We start from the raw sequence: 20,525 nt of genomic DNA on the forward strand, positions 1-20,525 counted from the left end.
ACACTGATAAACTGAAACCTCTAATGATATCGCAGTGATGTATTCGAGTTACTAATGTCTTTACCATAATAGCGCTAACCTGACATAACGGTTGGCGACCTGGCGTGTAAGGTGTTGCGCCTCTCCGAGCTGACTCACACCTCTTTTCACACCATTTCCTCTTTCATTCATCTCACCACCGTCACTGGCCAATAGAACAAAATGCTTTCTGAAGATTAAAATCTGCCAAACAATGGCGCTACACAGAGATTAATTTGCTGGTGTTATTACAGCAGGATTTATATATAAAAAAAACATACTGAAAAGTAAGGATTAAGCCCTTATTAAAAGTAATCATTACTCATCTTTAGCTGCTTTTGTAGTGTGAGTTGCAAATATAATGGGATGTTGTGAATGTAATGAGCCGGGCTCAAGATCAATTATCTGTTCTCATTTACTAAATGATTCAGGTAGCAAATTTAAAGTTTTAAATGAATTTTTAATGATCAGACACCAAATGAAAAACAAACGTAGCTTTTAGGTGTGCCATTACGTAGCTTTTAGCCCTGTTAGTTGGTGTTTTCTTAACGAAATCCTTTGAGAACGAATGTATTGATTGATTGACATTTAATTATGTACAGATAACTGGTATTTAATCTGCTCCCACCACATGCCCGACTTTTGTATTTCAGTGAAACGCAACACTTAAGACGTTTAACACACTAGAATTAGTCTCTCTCTCTGTCCAGAAGTAGTTCTGCCTTTAGGCACATTTGAATAATTACAATATTGGATCTGCTCTGTGTAATTCAAACAAACCCAGAGTTAATAATTGGCATTTAGCGCTTAACACATTTACTATCTGTTATCTTTTATCTGTTCAGGAATGCAAGTAAATAACTGTTAAAAAAAAAGTAAAACAGTAAACTTTAAAATTCATGGTTAACAATAATAATTACTGTATATTTTAACATTAAAAATATAATTTGGGTTAAAGAGCGCCTACATACTGGTGTATTAACCTTAACAGAAACATAAAAGAAATATTTTGATGTTTGCCAATGCTGTTAATTTAGGGCAGCTGTGGTTTAAAAATCAACATAATGTTGTATTATATTTTTGCAATCTTCTCTTCTTTCGCCTGAGCAGTATCTCCTCCTGTTGCCATTTTACCTTTACATCTCAGGCACCACATCTTCGTTGCTATGATACACAGGACTCACAGTGAATGGGACATGCTCATTTTCTGTTGGATAGTAATGAACGACAGCAGCAGGAGGAGGATTATAGTCTAACTACGTACAAATCACGCAATCTTAACGGGGGGGGACTGACAAAGGGCTAAAGGCAGGGTACACCCTGGAAAGGTGTTTTGCACTGACTTAATAATCAAAAATAAGGAACAAAGTGCTTTAATCCTTATATTACGGAACACTGGCAACCAATAATCTGGAGGCACTATACTTTGCAACCTTCAGCAGCAACCTTGCAGAGCTGTGAGCACACTCACTTTTGCAAAGATGAGAGGAAAAGGAAGAGAGCCTGGAAAATGACACAAGGGTGAATATTTTCTTTGCTATTTTAGTTTGGTCAAACATGTATTCCAAGAATGCTCCGCTCTTGCATACTGTTTAGATTCCTGCACCACATTACTGTGCACTGCATCGCTAACATCTCCTTCAGAAGCTGCTGTAAAAACATGGTACAAACTATAGCTATAGGACGACTTAACCGTACACTAACTACTTCCACGCGTTTGGCAAACAGCTGGTCTCATTTTAATGATCCACTTTGCTCTACTATACTTTGATAGCGGCTCCAGTTTGTTTTTCTCCAACCTGGTTTGATACGGAAGAAGAATAAACAGGTTTGAAAGCAGATGAGACAAATTCTACTGCAGGATTACCACGACACATGCACACTTTTACCACAGGATTTTTTTTTCTGAGATTAAAGAATGGACTATTTTTATCCCTCCTCCCCAGAGCTAACCTTACCTATGCCTGATGCAGGTTTGGGGTGAATAATGTTCTCGATTGTAATGAAGTGGTGGCTGTTTGAAGTTCCTCCTCGGTTGTTTTGATTAAATTAAATTAATTGCACACTATCTCCTACACAATTCAAGAAACTCACCCCCTTTGCTTTGTGTTTCCGGTGATTGAACTGCTTAAGGAGGGAGGTTTTAAGTTTAATTCATTCATTCATTCAAACGCCCTAATACCACACAAACGACGCACATCCACCTGTGCGTCTCATGGTGAATCGGATTCCTATTTTCAAAGCCTAAATGAGTCACAGTTTGCCTTAATGCTGCGTTGTTGCTTCACTTTTAAATCAGAGGATGAACATCAGTATTCAAAGGGTCTATTTTTGATTCTGCTATTTATCAGTTTTACGCATGAAAGCTACAAAGACACTTATTAACTCTGTGATAATCTCTATTGCTTCAATTGTATGCGACCACAGTACCTGCACTAGATAGAGAAATATAACAAATATATCACTTTGTGCAAATGATCCTGTTTAAATGATCTCTCAAATGTTGTTATTTACCTGATTGATATCCAGACATGTGGGAGATTGCTGTAAACAAATTAGTCAGTAATTATAGTTACTAATGACTGATTTGTGTCAAATGGGTGGAATTTTACAGGGACGTGCCCTCAGGGTTGTTTGAAAATGTAAAAGGAAGTTGTTTAATGACAGTTTATCATCTCTTCAGATGGACCTGAGTTGAAGACATTTGAAGATGAGTGGCACACATTAATTATTTATCACAGTTTGTATGATGTTGTTGATGCTGTTTTTTTTGAAGACGTGACAATCAGAGAAACAAATAGTCACTCTACCAATGGAGACCATTGAAACATTCATTAGACGTCATTTATTTATGTATTTGGATGGTTCTGGTTAGTTAAACTTGCATTCTTTTTTTGCCGCTCTGTTCACAGTCATTTCTATTCATATAGTCATGTGCTTAGTTGAAGTGAGAACATATTTCTGATAAACATGTCTTTGAATATCGCTCATGTCTTACTGGTGCACGGGAGCAACATCAATTGTAGTGGTTGCTAGGCATGAGATTACATGAAAATGATTATTCTGACCAAAGTCACTGCCAAGGGCCTTTCTGTGTGAAATGTGTATGTTCTCCCAGTGTGTGTGTGTGTGTGTTCTCCCAGTATGTGTGTGTGTGTGTGTGTGTGTGTGTGCAGACGTTTTATTGAACCGTGTAGTGAACGTGAGAGTACATGGTTGTTTAGTATGTTGGCCCTGACCCTGGTGACCTGTTCAGGATGAATGTACCTCACCTTTTGCCCTATGTCAGCAAGTGGTGGATTAATGAATGAAGACAATAGTTGTATAAATATGAGTTTAACGAGAAATGGCTCTAGTGATATCACATTACCTTGTATTTTTGTAAAATAAAACACATTTTCTTTTGATTCACAGATATGTGAAGCAAATAATATTTTACAACAAAATCAATAGGTCTGGATGATGGTGAACGAGACATCAATTTCAAATGACTCTCCACGTTGTCTTTATATAAGTTGCAAATGTTAGTGTATGTGAGCAGCAGGAAGAACAAATACAACATTGAAAAAAGGTCCATAAATGAGACTGTCAGAAAATCATATAGCAAACAACGTGTCTTTAATTTTAACAACTGACATGTTGCACAAAATGACAAAAAGCCAATACTTGTTTTTCCTGATAAATTATACCCAAATGGAAATGAAGCTCCATTGAGATCACATTCAAAGGTCACTTAGCTCACGCAATATCACCCGAGAAGAAGTTGAACTAAAGGCCGACAGTTAACTTACAAAGGGAAGGAGGGAATACAATATTGACAGTGCTCCTTTGTAATTAAAATTCATGGCCTTTTATCTGCGGGGAAATGACAGGGGATCGCATGTAATGGTCATGGACATTTCACAGGACAATACGGAAAGAAAAGGCCAAACACGTCCGCAGCAGGTTTCGGGGATAAAAGCATATTTTATATCTGATGCTTACTGTGAATTATAGAGCATATAAATAGATGTTTTAGAACGTAAGAATCATGATTATTTTTGCTTCTAGTTTAAAATAGACTTGTGTGTGTTGCAATACCCTCTTCTGACCATCATGATATTCACTCCACCTGGATTTATATTGATTTTATGGCTGTAGAACTGTCAAATGTTCAATGGGTGAGCGCTTCTGCCCCTTTTTTCCCTTTCAATATCTGGCAGTTATTCAACCGGTCGTCGTGCGGAAGTCCTGAGGTTCTGCCGTACTGACCCAAGTATATGGGCGCAAAGCTCTATTTCTCTGCTTTCCGGTATCCATCTATCCATCCATCCATCCATCCATCCATCCATCTTCTACCGCTTTATCCTCCAGACCAATCTCAGCTGACATAGGGCAAACACCCAGGACACATCGCCAGTCCATAGTTTTGGAATTTTCTAGATACCACAAACGGTGTAGGAGTTATGGGGATGAGACCACAGGGTTGGTGACAGAAGCCAAAGGACTCCAAAGGGGGTGGAGAGAATTTAAACAACAAGAAAACTATTGAAAACCACCGCACCATAAATCCTGTCCAGCAAGAGGCCTATGATGTTTAAAATGTGGAATTGTTCCACCTGTGAAGAAAGCAGCGCTGGTCTGAGTGAATATGTATATCAACATAGATGCAGCGCTCTATTACCGTGTGCATTCAGGCAGGGTGCATGCAGTTTCAGTTGTAGAGGGAATGGATCGGTGGAGCATGAGATGCATAGTTACACTGGGTGGCATAAAGCATGAAATAAGTTCTGAGCTAACGGATGTGTGCAGAAACCTGGAGTGGTACAGTATTCACACACACACACACACACACATATAAGACAGCTGATAAGTGGCCGTGGCGTTGATATCAACAGAAGTTAAAGAGACGACAGCATCATAAACTTTAAACATTAAACTGAATGCTAATGTCCATGCTATTTGTAACCAAGGCTGTGTGAGTGAATGAATAAAACCTTGAATGACACTTCCTGCTGAATCATTGTTGTGTTGCATCAGCAAGTAAAAGAGAGGAGGAGGATCGATAGCTTGATTAAAGAGGAAGAGGTGTTTTTTTTTCTATTATATTAAACCTTTTCACTAGTGATCGCTCGTTTGCACACAGTTAGTGTCGTGAGTGAAACTTTCATCCAATAAAACAATATTTCATAACCTGCAAATCGTGCAATAAAAACCTCCCGGGTTTAGAATGTCAATGTTTGAGGACACGAAAAGTAAAGCTGCTTTTCTGTGTCTATCAGAGTGACACCTCTGATAGACAGCATATTCTCAAAGCTGCCATTAGCATTACTCACAACCCACAGAGACCGGTCTGAAAATAATGGAATAAACAGGAAACAAAGTAATGTCAGTTATTAGCAGCGTCCCTGACGGATGACGGCGAGACTTTTGCCGCGTTCACGCTGCTGATTGGTGGCTCCATCTCTCTGCTCTGCGTGGTCCTGATGTCAGTGTGCAGAGCTTCCCCTCACGCTCAGACGGTAGTTACCAGTGTTGCTGTACTAATTAGGCAACCCTCTTGGGGAGCCGAGTCCTCCCAATGGCATCTGTGCCAAACAGAATTATTAAAGGAGGGATGAGGAAGTGCACCTCCTCTGCGGAGGAGCAAATACCCAGGATCTATTTAGCATTCGCTCCGTTGCCCTCTGGCCAAGATTGGCATCAATATTAACATCAAGAAACATCCGTCACTGCAATGCATATTTCTTTCACTCCGACCTGATAAAAGTTTCATGTGAATCACATAATTATTATACCTTATTCAAATGACTGTCACTGACTCAGTTTTATTCAAAGTAATGGTCTTTTTGTTTATAAACAGTGTGTGTGTGTGTGCTGGTTGGTGGTCTACAGTGTTTCCTTTCAGTGCTGACGTTCAGCTGCCCACTTCATAAATAGATTAATTTTCTACACTGCTAATTTTTTTTCATTCAATAATTCTATAATAGTCATTGGCCGTCATCGTCACAGCACTTGGCCCTCCTCACCTCCTGTCTTTTGGCATTCCATCAGCTTTGATGGCTTATTTTTTGATTTGTTTATATATTTATTAATTCATTTAACTCCCGCCCCCCCCCCCCCCCCCCTCAATCCAATTTTAGCTGACATTTCTTGTGGAGATGCAAAGGATGACCTTTAAAAAACAGAACATTTCCTGCCTGAGATGTGGAGACGCTCTCACTCTCCGCTCACGCCTCTCCTCTCCTCTTATTTACATTGGCCATTTAAATAAGTGAGTTATGCGAGGTGTTGTTTTTATCTGCTTTTATGTGTGCATTTTGGCCACAAAGTACCCACCAGTGTTTGATTTCGAATGGGTTTGCTGTGTTACTGGCCTTTTTTTGTTTGTTAGATATAGATTGTAGGGAGCTGAAGTAAACAGCCTGTGGTCTGACGTCTGTTTGAATGTCTGTTCCTGTGCAGCTCTTTTGGAGTCCTGTGTTTTGACTGAATCTTTGGTTTGAAGTGTGTCTATTTCAAGGTCTGTCATTCATCACGTGTCCATTTATAGAATTGATTTGACTTAATCTGCCTTGCACTACATCACCTACGTTGCGCACCTAAAACGAGCTGTTAGCTCACCCACACCTTCCTCTCTGTTACGTATCCTGCAGTGTATGAAACGGGCCCAGAGGGACCACAGCTTTTCTCTCAGAGTTTAAATTTCATGCAGTGTCTTTCCATATTCACACACACACACGCAGTATTCAAAGCATCACGTTCACACTTACACACCAGTTAACTGCCAACAGCACTTAACTGGTGTGTAAGAGTGACTTTATGCAAACATGCTTCTCTCTCTCTCTCTCTGTTTTTCTGTATGTGTGTGTGTGCATGTGTGTGAGAGAGAGAGAGAGCTATCACAGGAAATGAGAGAGTCCTTCAGCATCCTTAGCTCCCTGTTGCTATAGCAACACTCCTGGTTACAAGGGTATCTGATAGTCCCTGGTCTACCATACAAATTAACCTGTGAAGAATGTGTGTGTGTGTACATATATGTCTTACCTCTTTAGGACATTTTCTGGCATAAAAACTGACCTTGTCACGACCAGTAGTCCTCATGGAGACCAAAACCTGGTCCTAATGAGGCAGAACTGTACTCACTCAGTTATATAACCAGACCTTTAGTACAATTAACTAGTTTTGTTTTATTTCAAACTTTACATTTAACACACCCTGACATGTTAATATCTTCATTTTTATGCACACTCAATTGGTTTATTATATGCAGTATATTGTTATCTGTTTTACCTGTAATGTCTAACGGGCCACTTTTCTGTATTCTAACATGTGTATTCCCTGCTTTCTAATCACTGCATCACTGTGTTATTGCAGCATTTCTAACCATCCAATGCAAAGTATGCTCTATCCTCCGTCATGTCATCGTTTGAGTTGTGGTGTTTAGGTTAAAAGTGACAGTAATATGGGAAATGCACGAGTCATTTAGCATCCGTTCACGTCAAGGGGAATATCCGATCAGATTAAATGTCACGCTTTCATTCATCTTTCTTGATGTAATGTTGTACATCAGTGGTCTGTGGGAGCGATAATAGGATTTGAGTGTTTACTTGTTGAAAAACTGCTGTGTTGATGCTCAGAGATGCTTTTCTTAATAACTGTATATGGACATATGCCTTATGTTGTTTCTGTTTAAACTGGTTAAAATGTATGTCTCTGGCTATTTACTTTATTGGAGTTAGTGGCTTCCTGAGCTAGAGGGGTTCCTTAAGTCAATTGAATTATTTGACTAGAAAGAGGTCATCTTTCATTGAGTTGGCTGAGCCCCACACAGCCAGACCTGTTTCCCTTTCCTTGTCAATAGTACTTCCCTTTACTTTTTTAATGATTATCACCAGCCTCTATATCGATTTTACTGTTTACTTGTTTTGTTATGCAGTCGTGTATAAAGTACCTAAAAGGGATGCTTGAGTAAAGTAGAAGTCTCTTACCAGGAAATTACTTTGGTAGAAGTTGAAGTCTATACTTAAATATATACTATAAATATATATATATCTATAAATATATATATATATATATATATATATATATATATATATATATATATATATATATATATATATATATGTATGTATATACATATATTTATAGATATGTATATAATATTACTTAAGTAAAAGTCTTAAATTGGCATTCACTATATCAAAAGTAATTTTCTGATATATATAAATACAGACAGACATCTAAGTACAAGCTAAAAGTGATAAAATGCTACAAATAATAATATAATGAATGAATGAATAATATAACTGCAATTAACTTTTCCTGTTTGTTTTTTCTTTTTTGTCCCTCTGCAGAAACTTGTCAAAGAATCCTCTCACCACTCTGTCATGGCAACTCTTCCAGCACCTCCAACTCTCCGAGCTGTAAGTCCTCTTCCCTCCTCTGATCTTTTTTTTTTTGTATTTTTATTGGAGCAATTTATCATCGCTCGCCGCACACTTCCCGCCTCCGTATGAATTCTCATCACAGTGTGCCATTGTAATTACCGCCTTTGTTTTACAGAATCTCTACGTTGTGTGAGCAAATGTAAAAGACAGAACCTATAGACAGTATAGTGGCATTATGATCTTATAAGTCATTTGTTAACTTAATTAACACACACAAAGGAAGCCTAATGGCCTGGGAGGAGGAAGCAATCCAACCCAGTTTCCTTGTTTGTTATGAATATTTTAGCGATCATTGTGTATATGAAATGAGTTTGCTCTTTCACCACCAGGGAGAACATTGCGATTTCGACCTGCTTGTAATTTACACATCATTACCCCTGTCAGCACTGTCCATCATTTGAACCTTTGCTGTGTGCGCTGAACACTGGTGCGGCTTCCTGTGCCTCCTGGCATATGGAGCGAGGTATGGAGGGAAGTGATACCAGATAATCTCAAACATGTACTATTTTTAGAGGTAGAAGCAGGGCAGGTCCTCTGAGAACACAGCACAATCCTGATTTGGAGGAGTCCTGCTGCGACATGCGGTATTCACAGAGTACTGGGAAAGCCCTGCTTATAGTGACACAACAGTTTTTACATTTTGTGCATTTCATTTTCCACGTCTTCCCTGAATAACACTTGCAGGACTCACTGATATTACAGAGCATTCTTTCTTAACTGTTCCTGCGTAGGAGGCAGTTCACACCACAGACCCCACAGCAGTGAGAGACAACAAGTGTCATCGCACCATGGGCCCTCGTTGGGTTGTCAATTTCATCCTCCATTGGATTTTAGAAGCTCGGCACTGTTGTTGTTTTACCAGCTGTTCAGTTTAGCTCATGTGTCAGTTAACTTGACATTTAGCGTCTCTTGCTGCTGCTGCTGCTGCTGCTGACTTCTTAAACCCAACAGTTCCATGTACATCTAGTCCAATCCACTTTATTTATAGAGCACATTTAAAAAAAAAAAACAAAAAAAACAAAAACAAACACAGTTGCCCAAATTGCAGTACAATAACATTAACATGACATAAAACACAGGTAAAAAAGTAAATAAAAATACATTTTAAAAGATAAAATAAGTGAAAACACATCTCGCATTCACACATTCAGATTTCTACATTGCCCCCCCTTTGGACATATTCATAATCATTTTTCATCAACTCTATATTGTAAATAATAGATTTGTAGGTGAACTGCCAAAGTCGGATTACTTATTTTACATCAGACATGTGGGCTTGAAGTAGGTATAGGACTCTATTTGTATCCAATCCAATTTATTTATATATAAGCACATTTAAAAAAATCAACAGCAGTTGACCAGAGTGCTGTATAATAGTATTATTAATCAGGTATTTAACCAGCTTTACTCGCTGTACTGTTGGATATAATGTCCTTATAACATATATATGCAATTTGAAATGTGAGCCTGCCAAGTGTCTTTGTAAAAGAAAATGCTTTGACTGACAGTAAGTATAATTTAAGTGAAACAGTGGAATAGCTGAAGTCCACCTGAGATCAAAATATAAATGATCTCATAATCATAATTTAATAGCAATATACTTAAATAACTTGATTTCACACTTGTTTTTAATGCAGAGACAGTGAAATGGTGATTGTATTTCACTTAATTAGACAGACAATACAGAAATGAAAATCCAGCTACACAGAAAATGACGTTAGACGTTATCACATTTATAGCAAACTAAAATATATTTCCGCCAGCAACTCACGCTTACGTCTTCCATAGCACGATTTGCTCTGATGTACAATCCTGTTTCTTCTTCAGCAACTGTTCTGAATGCAAACAAATGGTGTCTTTATCGCTTAACATGACAAGCGGGGCAGGGTGATGCCTGCGCTTCCTGCTGAATGCTGATGAGGAGTGAGGTTTTGTGTCTATTACATTTGGTGTGTTTAGTTAAGAGGTGTCAGTTGGAGTGGCATGGCGGCACAGACGTGGGCTGAGGCGTTATGCAAGAAGGAAGCCATGTGGAATCAGGCCTCGCTAATAGGAAATGAGTCACTCTATCACAGGCAGGAGTCTCAGACACGGTCCTGACATCATTACTGTCTTTGCTGTGTGTACGAGCTCACACAAACCATTTAATCATGCCAAATGAAGCGTGCTCACTGGTGTCTATTGCCTTTATTTATTAGAACAATACACAATGCGGCATCAACGATAAGCCCACCTCTGGTGAACCACACTGATATTGTGAAAGTAGAAGAAGATCAAATCAGTTGAAAATAATTTCCTTTTCATTTGTCAAAAACAGAGCATGGCCCTTTGCCATGACGCGCTTGCAACACTGTTATCTCAGTCACCTTCAGCATTGTTATTGTAATTTTTTACCTCTAACAATGGCAGAGTATAATTTGGCAGCATAATGGTGACGGTAACCTGCATTTAATAGAACATGTACAAATGTTATACTGTAGATCCTTCTTTCCCGTTCCAAGAGCATCATATACTGTATGTCCGCTCTGTCACACCCTGACATGAGAATGGGTTGATCCTTGACAGCAGTCATAACAGGCAATCTCAGCTAATCGCTCAGGTTTAAAATAAATGAAATAAGAACAAGAAGGGGGGTGTGGGGGCGGGTCTAAGGTAATGCAGTAAAGTGATAAAATACCATTGCTTCACAGAAATCCTCGTTAAACATCACGCAGTGCAATCACAGCATTGTAATGGACCAAGTTTGGAATTAAATGCTACATTTGCTAGTAAGTACCCCTGCACACATAATTAATTAGGTGTAAAACAAGTTAAAGTAGATGAATAAATGATTCAGCTAACAGGAAGCCAGACTCCTGTTAATCTCGAACAAGCACTAAATGTGGAGTTCAGTGCTCGAGTCATTGTGCGGCGTCTGACGTCATCTTCTCTGGTTTACAGGAGCTCATTCTTGCACCTGAATCTGCGATTAAAATGTGACCTGGGAGCAAAAGTCAACTTGAGAAAAAAGTTCCCAACGTCTGTCTTTGCCCTTATCAGACAACCCTTATCAAGTAGAGTGGAAATGCAAAACAGATGCTTTGTTTTGCAGGTTGATTGCACAGATATTTCACCCTCCCTTCAATATCTCGATATCAGTCACGAAAGCAATACCATCAGTGCAATCTCAATAATCTCAAGTCTTTTGTGGCTGCTATGAAAAAGCTCCAACATCACACTGAAGCCGTACAATAGACATGTGCTGTATGCTGCCTCTGGATGAGACACAGATAATCCGCTCTGTCTCTTTGTTTGTGTGCCCTTTAGCCAAAGGACCAGAGCTGCTGCAGTGGGCTGCACAGCCCGGCCAATCACAGGCCGGAGAACAGCAGCAGGGTGAAGGGAGCAGCTAAATGCTAAATCTGCCACTGTGACTTCCAGTGATATTAGATTATTTGGAACGGTCCACCCGTCTGGACCACAAAAAAAACCGAGGAGAATGTTCTACCTCTTTAGCAGCTGAAGTGATCCGCCTGAGGCACTGCGCATCCCAAATCCCTTTATTCTGTTAGCGCTTCTTTAATCCCGGCTCTCTCCGAGAAGCAGCAAGTGACGCAAAGTCAAACATTTCCGCCTCTGCACAGCAAAATGGATTTTCCTTTGAATATGGATGAAATGTGAATAGATAAGACCTGTAATCATTTGAAATGAATGCCAGTGGATTGCAATGAATTAAACATTACATTTCCAGGGGCTCTATGAACAGGTAAATTACTTAATGTTAACCTTCTATTCATTAGGTTCCAATTGAACTCGGGGGCAAACTCTAGACATTTACACGGAACATCAAAGACCGACTCGGGAGAAGGGAGTACGAACATTTCTGTGGTAGAAAAATGTGGTAGAAAAGTCTCGACTTGGAGCAGCAGTGTACATGTGTGCAAAATGACTGACACTATTTTTATTAGAGCAGCCACAAGAACACATGCAGTGTGAAGAGCTGGTTGATTTGGCACGTGTGTCATGGTGTCACCATGGTTTACTGTGGCTATGTCTCTGATGCAGAGAAGGGGAACATCAACTTTTCAATATACAGCCAATATATGACTTTAGCACCTTATATGAGCTTGTATAGCAAGTCACGTATTTAATATAGACATTTTAATTTAATTTGCAAAGAAACGTAATGGATTATGAATGTGCAGTGATTTTAGTCTTCCAAATACTGCTTTTAAAAAAAAATAGTATTTATATGACTGCATGAAATGACAGCACATCATCACACCCACTTAAAAGAAATTATTTAAATATCCACAGAAAATGGCATTTGAGGTAAAAATGTGCCGGGTTTTAGATATGCACAGTGCACTGTCATCTGAAGTCGCAGAATATTTCCTTTGCATTTGTGATAAGACGCTGCGTCTGAAGGCAAAAAAAAAAAATAACCACACAAACAGACATAGCTTGAATGGAGGAATAAAAAAAAAACTGATACTAAAATGTCACTTTGCTACCAGAACTGTATAAATACAACAACCACCAGTGCCAAACTTTACACCTGACTGAAGCCAAGAAATGATCAAGCAGTCAACTGTGTGACACTTCATAATTTAGATATGGATTTTCCTTTAATACAAAAATGCTTATAAAAACCAATGAATAGTAACCTAGTCATGTTTTAACCTCACACACACAGCTGTAATCTTTCAATTGCCCTCATTGGTTCCGTTCATCTTTCCTATCACTACTATACCTACTGTACAAGTTTGCATTTTAGTATAATTCATGTATTTGTCAATATAAAGACCCATATTCTTCCTGAGTGTACACCATGAATACATGAAGTACCTCTCAAAGCATAGGAAAAATACCCTCTCACAGTATCTGAAGAGTCTCTGCTACCATCTTAGACTCTGTTGGGAAGAAAATGGCCTTAAGCTGCTGCTCACTTTGTCCATTTTTGCTGCCTGGAGCCTTCCCTGACATGACTCTGCTTCCCCTGCTCCTCTACATGATTGCAGTGCAGGTGGAGTTGTCGATAAGCCAAAGTTAGGTCTGGCTCTTCAGACAAATTATGCCATAGTAGTTTAAAAGAAGTCGAAAAAAAACACTCAGGCAGTGAAAGAGTCTGCTAGGACGCCGACTGGCCAAGTGGATGCAGCCTTTCCAGAAAAGCAATCATGGGGCCAACGGTGATTTATTTATTCACAGTGTGATACAGCATGACAATGATGGCAGCAGTGCAGCAGTGGGCCAGAAGTGTGGTGATGCAATGATTCACGCATTTTATGGTGCAGTAAAAGCATCTGTTGGCAAATTTAGCAGAATCAGGGGAAAATGTTTCAATATGTTATGAAAACGCCTTCTAACAAGAATCAAATTTGACATTATACAAGTGAATTTCCCTCCACTGGTTGATCTATACTCTTCTTTTAAAACTTAAATCTCTTAAGTCCTGCTGTGCAATGAAAACGTGATCATCATGTGAAGTCACAGAGAGGGCAAAAGCACCAATGCAGCAGCGATGCACCAGTATAAAATGAGACCATTTCATGGCTTTGTCTCTTTGTTCATCCCATTGATTATGAGTAGATATATGACGGCCAATCTGTTGTTTGAGAGGCCAATATACTAGCATGACAGCTGGATTATGTCTTTCATACACTATGATAATAAAGTGATGATTGGCTGCACTGTTGTGTTGGGGTCATATAAACAATAACGGCAGTCTTTGGATGTTTTGGTTGCTGCGAGCACAATGGAATGCTTTGCAGTGGTCGTGTCTGGAAGTCTGCAAAGAGAGAGAATGACCTGATGTTGGTGTATTCGGGTCACGCAAGGTCGGAATATCATGTCGACTTTAATCTCATCATTTCGTCTCGACGTGTCCATCAGTCAGTCTCAGACTGCGGTCGTTAACATCACTAAAGAGAGAGAGACTTAACGTTATTTATATCTTACAGCTTCCAGTCAAGAAAAGAGTTTCAGCAGCTCAAAATCTCACGCTCACTTTCCAACCACGGTCCGGATTCAGTGGTCAGTGTCACCTGTTTATTATCATATTGTATTTGGCTTAACCAGCTGAAACTACCTGTGGATTGTGCTTTAGTCAAGAAACACAAAGTTATTTGCTGTCATCAGACTGGCGTCATTTTAAATCATGTCGACTCATGTAAGTGAGCAGACGTTTAGTTTTCATCCTGTTGGTGATGATATTCATTATTTAAGTTGACTGCAGCACTTAAATAAAACATCTGCCAGTGATGGTCCCTGCATTTACAGAAGGCAGCAAGATAGCATGTACAACACTTCTGTTATGTGCCGCTTTTAAACACTTTCAATTTAAAAAAATATTGGTATTAACTCATTTAATGTAGAACCCAATAAGTGAGTCTGGAAAAAAAAAGGCTCACGTAACATTAGTAATTATTTGATGCCCCTGAATCACCAGATTAGAGTGAAATTCAAACAAATCGATTCCAGTGCTTGCAAATGATAATTGATTGTTTGATGTTTGTCCTTTGACGTTGGTATTTTGTAATTGTTGTCTAGATTCGTGTTGAGGAATTACACTTAATACTGGAATTTAAAATCAACCAAACCAAATATAGAGCCAGGTGGCAGCTATTGTTAATTTAAACTGAACACATGAACTGTGTATTCGAGAATTGACTCTAAACTCTAAAACTGAACTTGGTAACACGTTGGATATGCTGAAATTTGCAGCTTATGTAACAGCTGGTAAATGCAGTGTTCAATGCTTTGTATCTAAGTGTTGTGTTCTGAGTCTGGGACAAAAATATGCTTTTACCAGATATCCTTAAATCATTTTCTTACTGCATTGTCAATAGGCACAGAGAGAAATCCTTGTTTGGTGGGATTTAGGAAGCAGTCAGCTGTTTTAGATATGCATTAACTTTTGCTGAATTAAGGCAATTTATTAAGCATACAGGTTCAGAAAAGCTCAAATAATTCCCGACAACAGCGTAAGGAGAGGATGCAGTGCATTCCAGCTGAGATCAAAGCAGGTGAGCAGCAATGCAGTATATAGCCTATCATTGCTTGTGGTCCACACATCCTCAACCAAAGCACCTGTGTGTACATTTCCCAGAAAAACAGCCTTCGGTGTTGATCATTACCTCTCCTCTGGAGTAGTGGGGTGGATCGTTAGCCAGCTTCAAGGAAAAATCACGCTGTTAGCTCTCTCCATCTGGGGTCATGCTGCTGTTTGCTTTTGTTCTTTTCTAAGTCTAATCTGCTCTCCTCCAGACATTTATCAACTTCCAGCTGTCAGTTTGCTGCTCGTTTTTCCCCCCCTCCTGTTGTTGTCTTATAGCTTGTTTAAATGATAGAACTTTTAAAATCGCAACCACAATAGTGATGTTTTTTGGTCTTGGTCTTTCTTGTTTAGCTGCAACCTTTTTTCCGACTGTTTACCAGCATGTGGGCCCTGGTGAGCTCTGCCCAGAGGAACAGTGGGTAACTTGTGTAGGTTGTGAATCTAATTAACAATTACCATAATTGTAGTACAAATTAATGAAGAAGCCTGGGCTAGCCTGCTCGTCTGAGCTTTGATCCCCTGTGCTTCAACTTTCTTAATATTAAGTGAAAACCTTTAACAGTAGAATTCTTCTCAGGCATGTAGGAAGCTCTCTATATGGATGGTATTGTTTCTTAACTGTAGTATGTGTTATTTTATAATGAGAATTGAGACACATGATAGTCTTAAATACTGACTTTGCATTGTATTAAATTAGGACAAGTTTAATATTGTTATACTCAGTTATACTATTATTCTCATTCATGTTTGGCAATAAAATTGTCATGTTCTGTTTTCAGGCTTGTGGTTTCCTAATGAGTTTCCTGGAAAGAAACTCTTTTTCTAATTATAGGGAAAACTGATTTTTTTTCTTTCTGAAATAAATACTCCGTTTAGATAAAGCATGCACACAATATTGTTCAACAGCCAATCCATTTACTCAATAACTTTTCAGAAAATCTGAACACACAATATTCCAGGAAAAACAATATAGAGTATGCTTACAATTTTAAAGTAGAACGGTCAAGGTCACAGTGACAATACAAGAATACATTCGGTAATGTCATTTCATTTTGCCCAAAATTGGTGCTTTGTAAATGCATCATCTTATGAAGAGATTTTTCTTACTTCATACTTTTTGTGTCCGCATCTCAACAAGAGGTCTGCTCGGTTAAGTGTGTTTCTAAACTTTATCATCCGGACCACGATGTGGATTCCGCCGACTGTGCATGCTCCCTGTAGTACTAACACTTTGCAGTCCAGTTGGTGGTCATAAGAGACAAAGAAGAGGACAGTAACCATGGAAACAGGACAAACAAAAGAGAGTGAACTCCTGGTGAGAAATATCTGCTACTAAAAATGGAATGTGAGATTGGCTACACATTCATGGAACACTAGTCTGACGCAGGCCCATGTTTTAGTATGAATGGAACCGCAGGCATGTACTTGAATGCAGAAATGCAAAGCAGCTCTCTGTGGATGTGGAACCTAGTATGACCTGGCCCTTCGACTCAGATTAACTTTGGCTCATACTGTAGTTCCAACTCAGTTGAGAATTTATTGTAATTATGGATTCTGAAGGTGATATAACACACGTGTTTACCTGCATGTTAAAAGTCCAATTTTAGTCAGACTAAGACTATAATTTGGTTTTCTTAATGACATGTAAACAAGTTAATCTGATTTAAATTGTACTAGTCCTAATAAGAGTAACGCACCTGGATAATTTGATTCGTAATCTGATTACTCCTGCATGTATACACTTAGTCGGACTGGAGTCGGTCCTGGCGTTCTGCGCATGCACCAAAATGTTCATCCTGGTCTTTGACCTGGAAGTAGAAGGAGACGACATTAACTGCAGTACCATTGCCGGAAATCATATGGCAGCGGCGAGGGCGTCTTTCTTCAAACAACACGGCAATCACAAGCTCGATCTAATTTGTATCACGATTAATATGTACAGCAGGTACGAAACTTACAGAACCGCAGCACGATCCAACTCACCATTCGCTGTTTGTTTTTCTGTGACGTCAACAGGAAACTGATTCAATATGCTCAATATAAAAAGAAAAAAACGCATTTATACTCGGACTAGACAAGTTGTCCAGTTGCCTGTCTTAGTTGGACTATGGCCTTCGCTTGATTAAACTGTGCATGTAAAAGTACTAACTGACTTCAACTGAAAAGGTTTTTTTCAGTAATAAATTAGCATTAACCAGTAAGCTGTCATATAGTGCATGTGAAAAAGGCTCTGCTCTAACTACAGAATCAGAACTAGGAAGCACCTGATAGTGAAGATAGTGAAGTGCGAATTACCTGTGGGAATATATTCTCATTACTTCATACAGCAGAGTGGACGTACTCCATACATTATTTATGCTTCCTGCGATATCTTATTGACCTCTGCCAAGGACATTTGGACAGGCATTCATCTTGGCAAAATTGGTCAATCACAGCCTCCAAATTGGACATATGCAGACTGCAGAGGTGCTGAATAATGTGACTTTTGTTATGCCCACTAACAAAATGAATGCCCGAGAGGAGCCTAATGATATGTGCCTGCTAATGTAGCCATGGGCTGATAGTCTGAGCACTGCGCTGACATTGGACCTCCTCACATTTGAATGCTTTGGTGCAGACATTCATTTTTATTCCTCCTCCTGTCTGTTACCTTGAATAATGATTATAAAAAAAAAATAAGGAACACACATTTTTGTTGAGTATATCGCACAGTGAAGATTTAGGTTGTGAGTGTTGTCAGTAATGTTACGTGTCATACAGCTGTTCCATTTGTACCGTGTACACACTCCATAGGTGGAAATGGTGCTAATATTTACATATGGGGCATTGGCACACAGGGTGAAGAAGGCAGGCTACAGCTGACACGGTCGTGACCTCAGCTCATCAAATAAATATCAGGAGTGACTTCATTCACCCAAAAGTTTATTCCATTTAAGTTTGAACATTTTGTTTGTTTTAAGCTAAAACAGAACATAAGTTTAATCAGCCACGGCTTCCACGGATTATTTTCGGCTGTGAGTCTGACATGCTTCACCTGCTTTCCAGTTAAAAACAACTCTAGAATAAGGGGTTAAAGGGGATATCTCATATATCGTTTTTTGCCAGAACAACACCTACACTATGAGGAAGCAGCTGGCTGAAATTAATTTTAAGTCTTTTTGAAGGTTTTCCTGTGAATATGCTGCACGGTCAAGGATAGATAATCATAAAATGGCATGTAGTCATACTTTGTGATGGTTGTCTTTAGCTTGTGCTATACGTGTGGCATTAAGGTCAATCTACTGTGTTGAATCAAAGCATGCTGTAAGTGCAGCATGTGCCCCATCCTTGCATACGCGTCTCTTCTGCGTTGCTGTTATGTCTGACTACAAAGACGCATGTCATATCTCATACTCTCAACACACAAAAAAAAAAAAAACTTGACTGTAGCATTATACCTGCTTGGTATTACAACGTGTTGTGTATAAATTGCTGTAAAACTCAGAGATGTGGCAGTGACGTAGAGACTATTATTTTTCTCAACAAACTTAAATAGATCTAAACAAGGATTCCCCACATCATCAATTACACATCGATTACAGGTCTTTGGGAATACAACTGCATCTGTGGAAAAAAAAAGGTCCCTAAAAAGCCTTTGTAGAGGTAGCTGTGTTTATACTGAAATGTTAAATTGATGAATAAGTTGTGTTGTTGGAAATAAATTACACTGTGTGGTTTCAATTGTTATTGCGGGTTTTGCCTCCAGTATTCTGCACTTTCTAATATTGATATTTTTCTTGACTGGCTGTTTATGTTCCTGAAGATGTAATGACTGTTTCTGACTATGCTGTTGGGGTATATTTCAAATAATGGTGCAGAAATTGTTACGTGACCCTTGGCTGCTTCAATCTTCAATAGCTGAGACAGGATATGTGGCTATTAAGCTAACTTCAGGTTGGGTTTTTATATATTTTGAAACTTGTTATCAAAGTGAATCACAACTTGACCTGGTCCATGGCATATTAACAAGCAGCGAGCAAGTAAATCACACAAAATAAAAACATAAAAATGATTGTATCGTCATTTGAAGTGAACAAAGTCTCTCTGAGACAGAATCCCTGACAGTGTTGACTGTGTTGATGATGTCTTTCCCTGTCAGTGCAGGTCAGAACGAGTAGAAATACTAAACTAAACCCTCTGCTGTGTTTTATTATGATGGTTTTTCTCTCACAGATTAATTTATGTTATAATTATATATTATTATATTGTTATTATCATTATTATTATTATTGTTACCACTCCGTGAGTGCTAGAGCACGCAAGGAGCTATTGGAATTCCTCGAATCCCTATTTTGAGACACTAAACATTGATGAAAATGGACGAAAATTGGTGAAACTGGCTAAACATTTTATAAAAATAAGGATACTCCATAAAAGTGGTGCAAAAATGGCTCGGGCTTAGCAGAAAGCTGAAACTAATGTGCACCAAATTTCACGGACTATGGCCTCAACTGAACACAAAGTCGGCCATTTTGAATTTGGCATCCATCTTAGTGATTTGTACGTTTGTAAATAAACAAACTTTTTATTATATTTATTATTATTATTATTATTATTATTATTATTATAAATCAACTTTTCAATCAGATTCTCCTCATTCCACAGTAATTACTTCCTTCTGTGTTGGCAGCACAGACTGTTTGGCATCACTTAAACGGTTTAAATCTATGTCACATGCTCATAATAGTCTGTTCATAACCACACAAAAGGTTTAAAAAAACCAAAAAACATATATTGTAATATGTATATGAGCTACGAAGAGCTCCAAACTAACCTACCCTAACACTCACCCCGGCTGTTGCTGTGGAGTTGAATCTCACCACCAGCAGGGCGCCACCGTCTGTCTGGCAACCAGCATGGCATCATCACCGACCTGCTCTGTCAGTCTGCACAGTTTGTGTGCATTTTGCAGTGAATAGTTTTGTGACATGCTGTCTTTGGTGCTGTTGTCCTCTGTCTCAAAAGTCTTTGTTTTTAAATGTCTCTCAATGTTTCTTGGG

The 20,525-nt window shown here is 38.9% G+C and overlaps 1 protein-coding gene across 1 annotated transcript in view; it reads left to right on the top strand.

Moving 5' to 3' along the window:
- The window catches only part of ntrk3b (neurotrophic tyrosine kinase, receptor, type 3b), a 150,822-nt gene that overhangs the window by 52,370 nt on the left and 77,927 nt on the right, over positions 1-20,525 (top strand). Inside the window, exon 4 of the mRNA XM_058630205.1 lies at positions 8,355-8,423. Coding sequence (XP_058486188.1) covers positions 8,355-8,423 — 69 coding nt within the window. The remainder of the gene's footprint in view (positions 1-8,354; positions 8,424-20,525) is intronic.

The sequence above is a fragment of the Solea solea genome, chromosome 5 (assembly GCF_958295425.1).
Source record: "Solea solea chromosome 5, fSolSol10.1, whole genome shotgun sequence".
NCBI classification, from domain to species: domain Eukaryota; kingdom Metazoa; phylum Chordata; class Actinopteri; order Pleuronectiformes; family Soleidae; genus Solea; species Solea solea.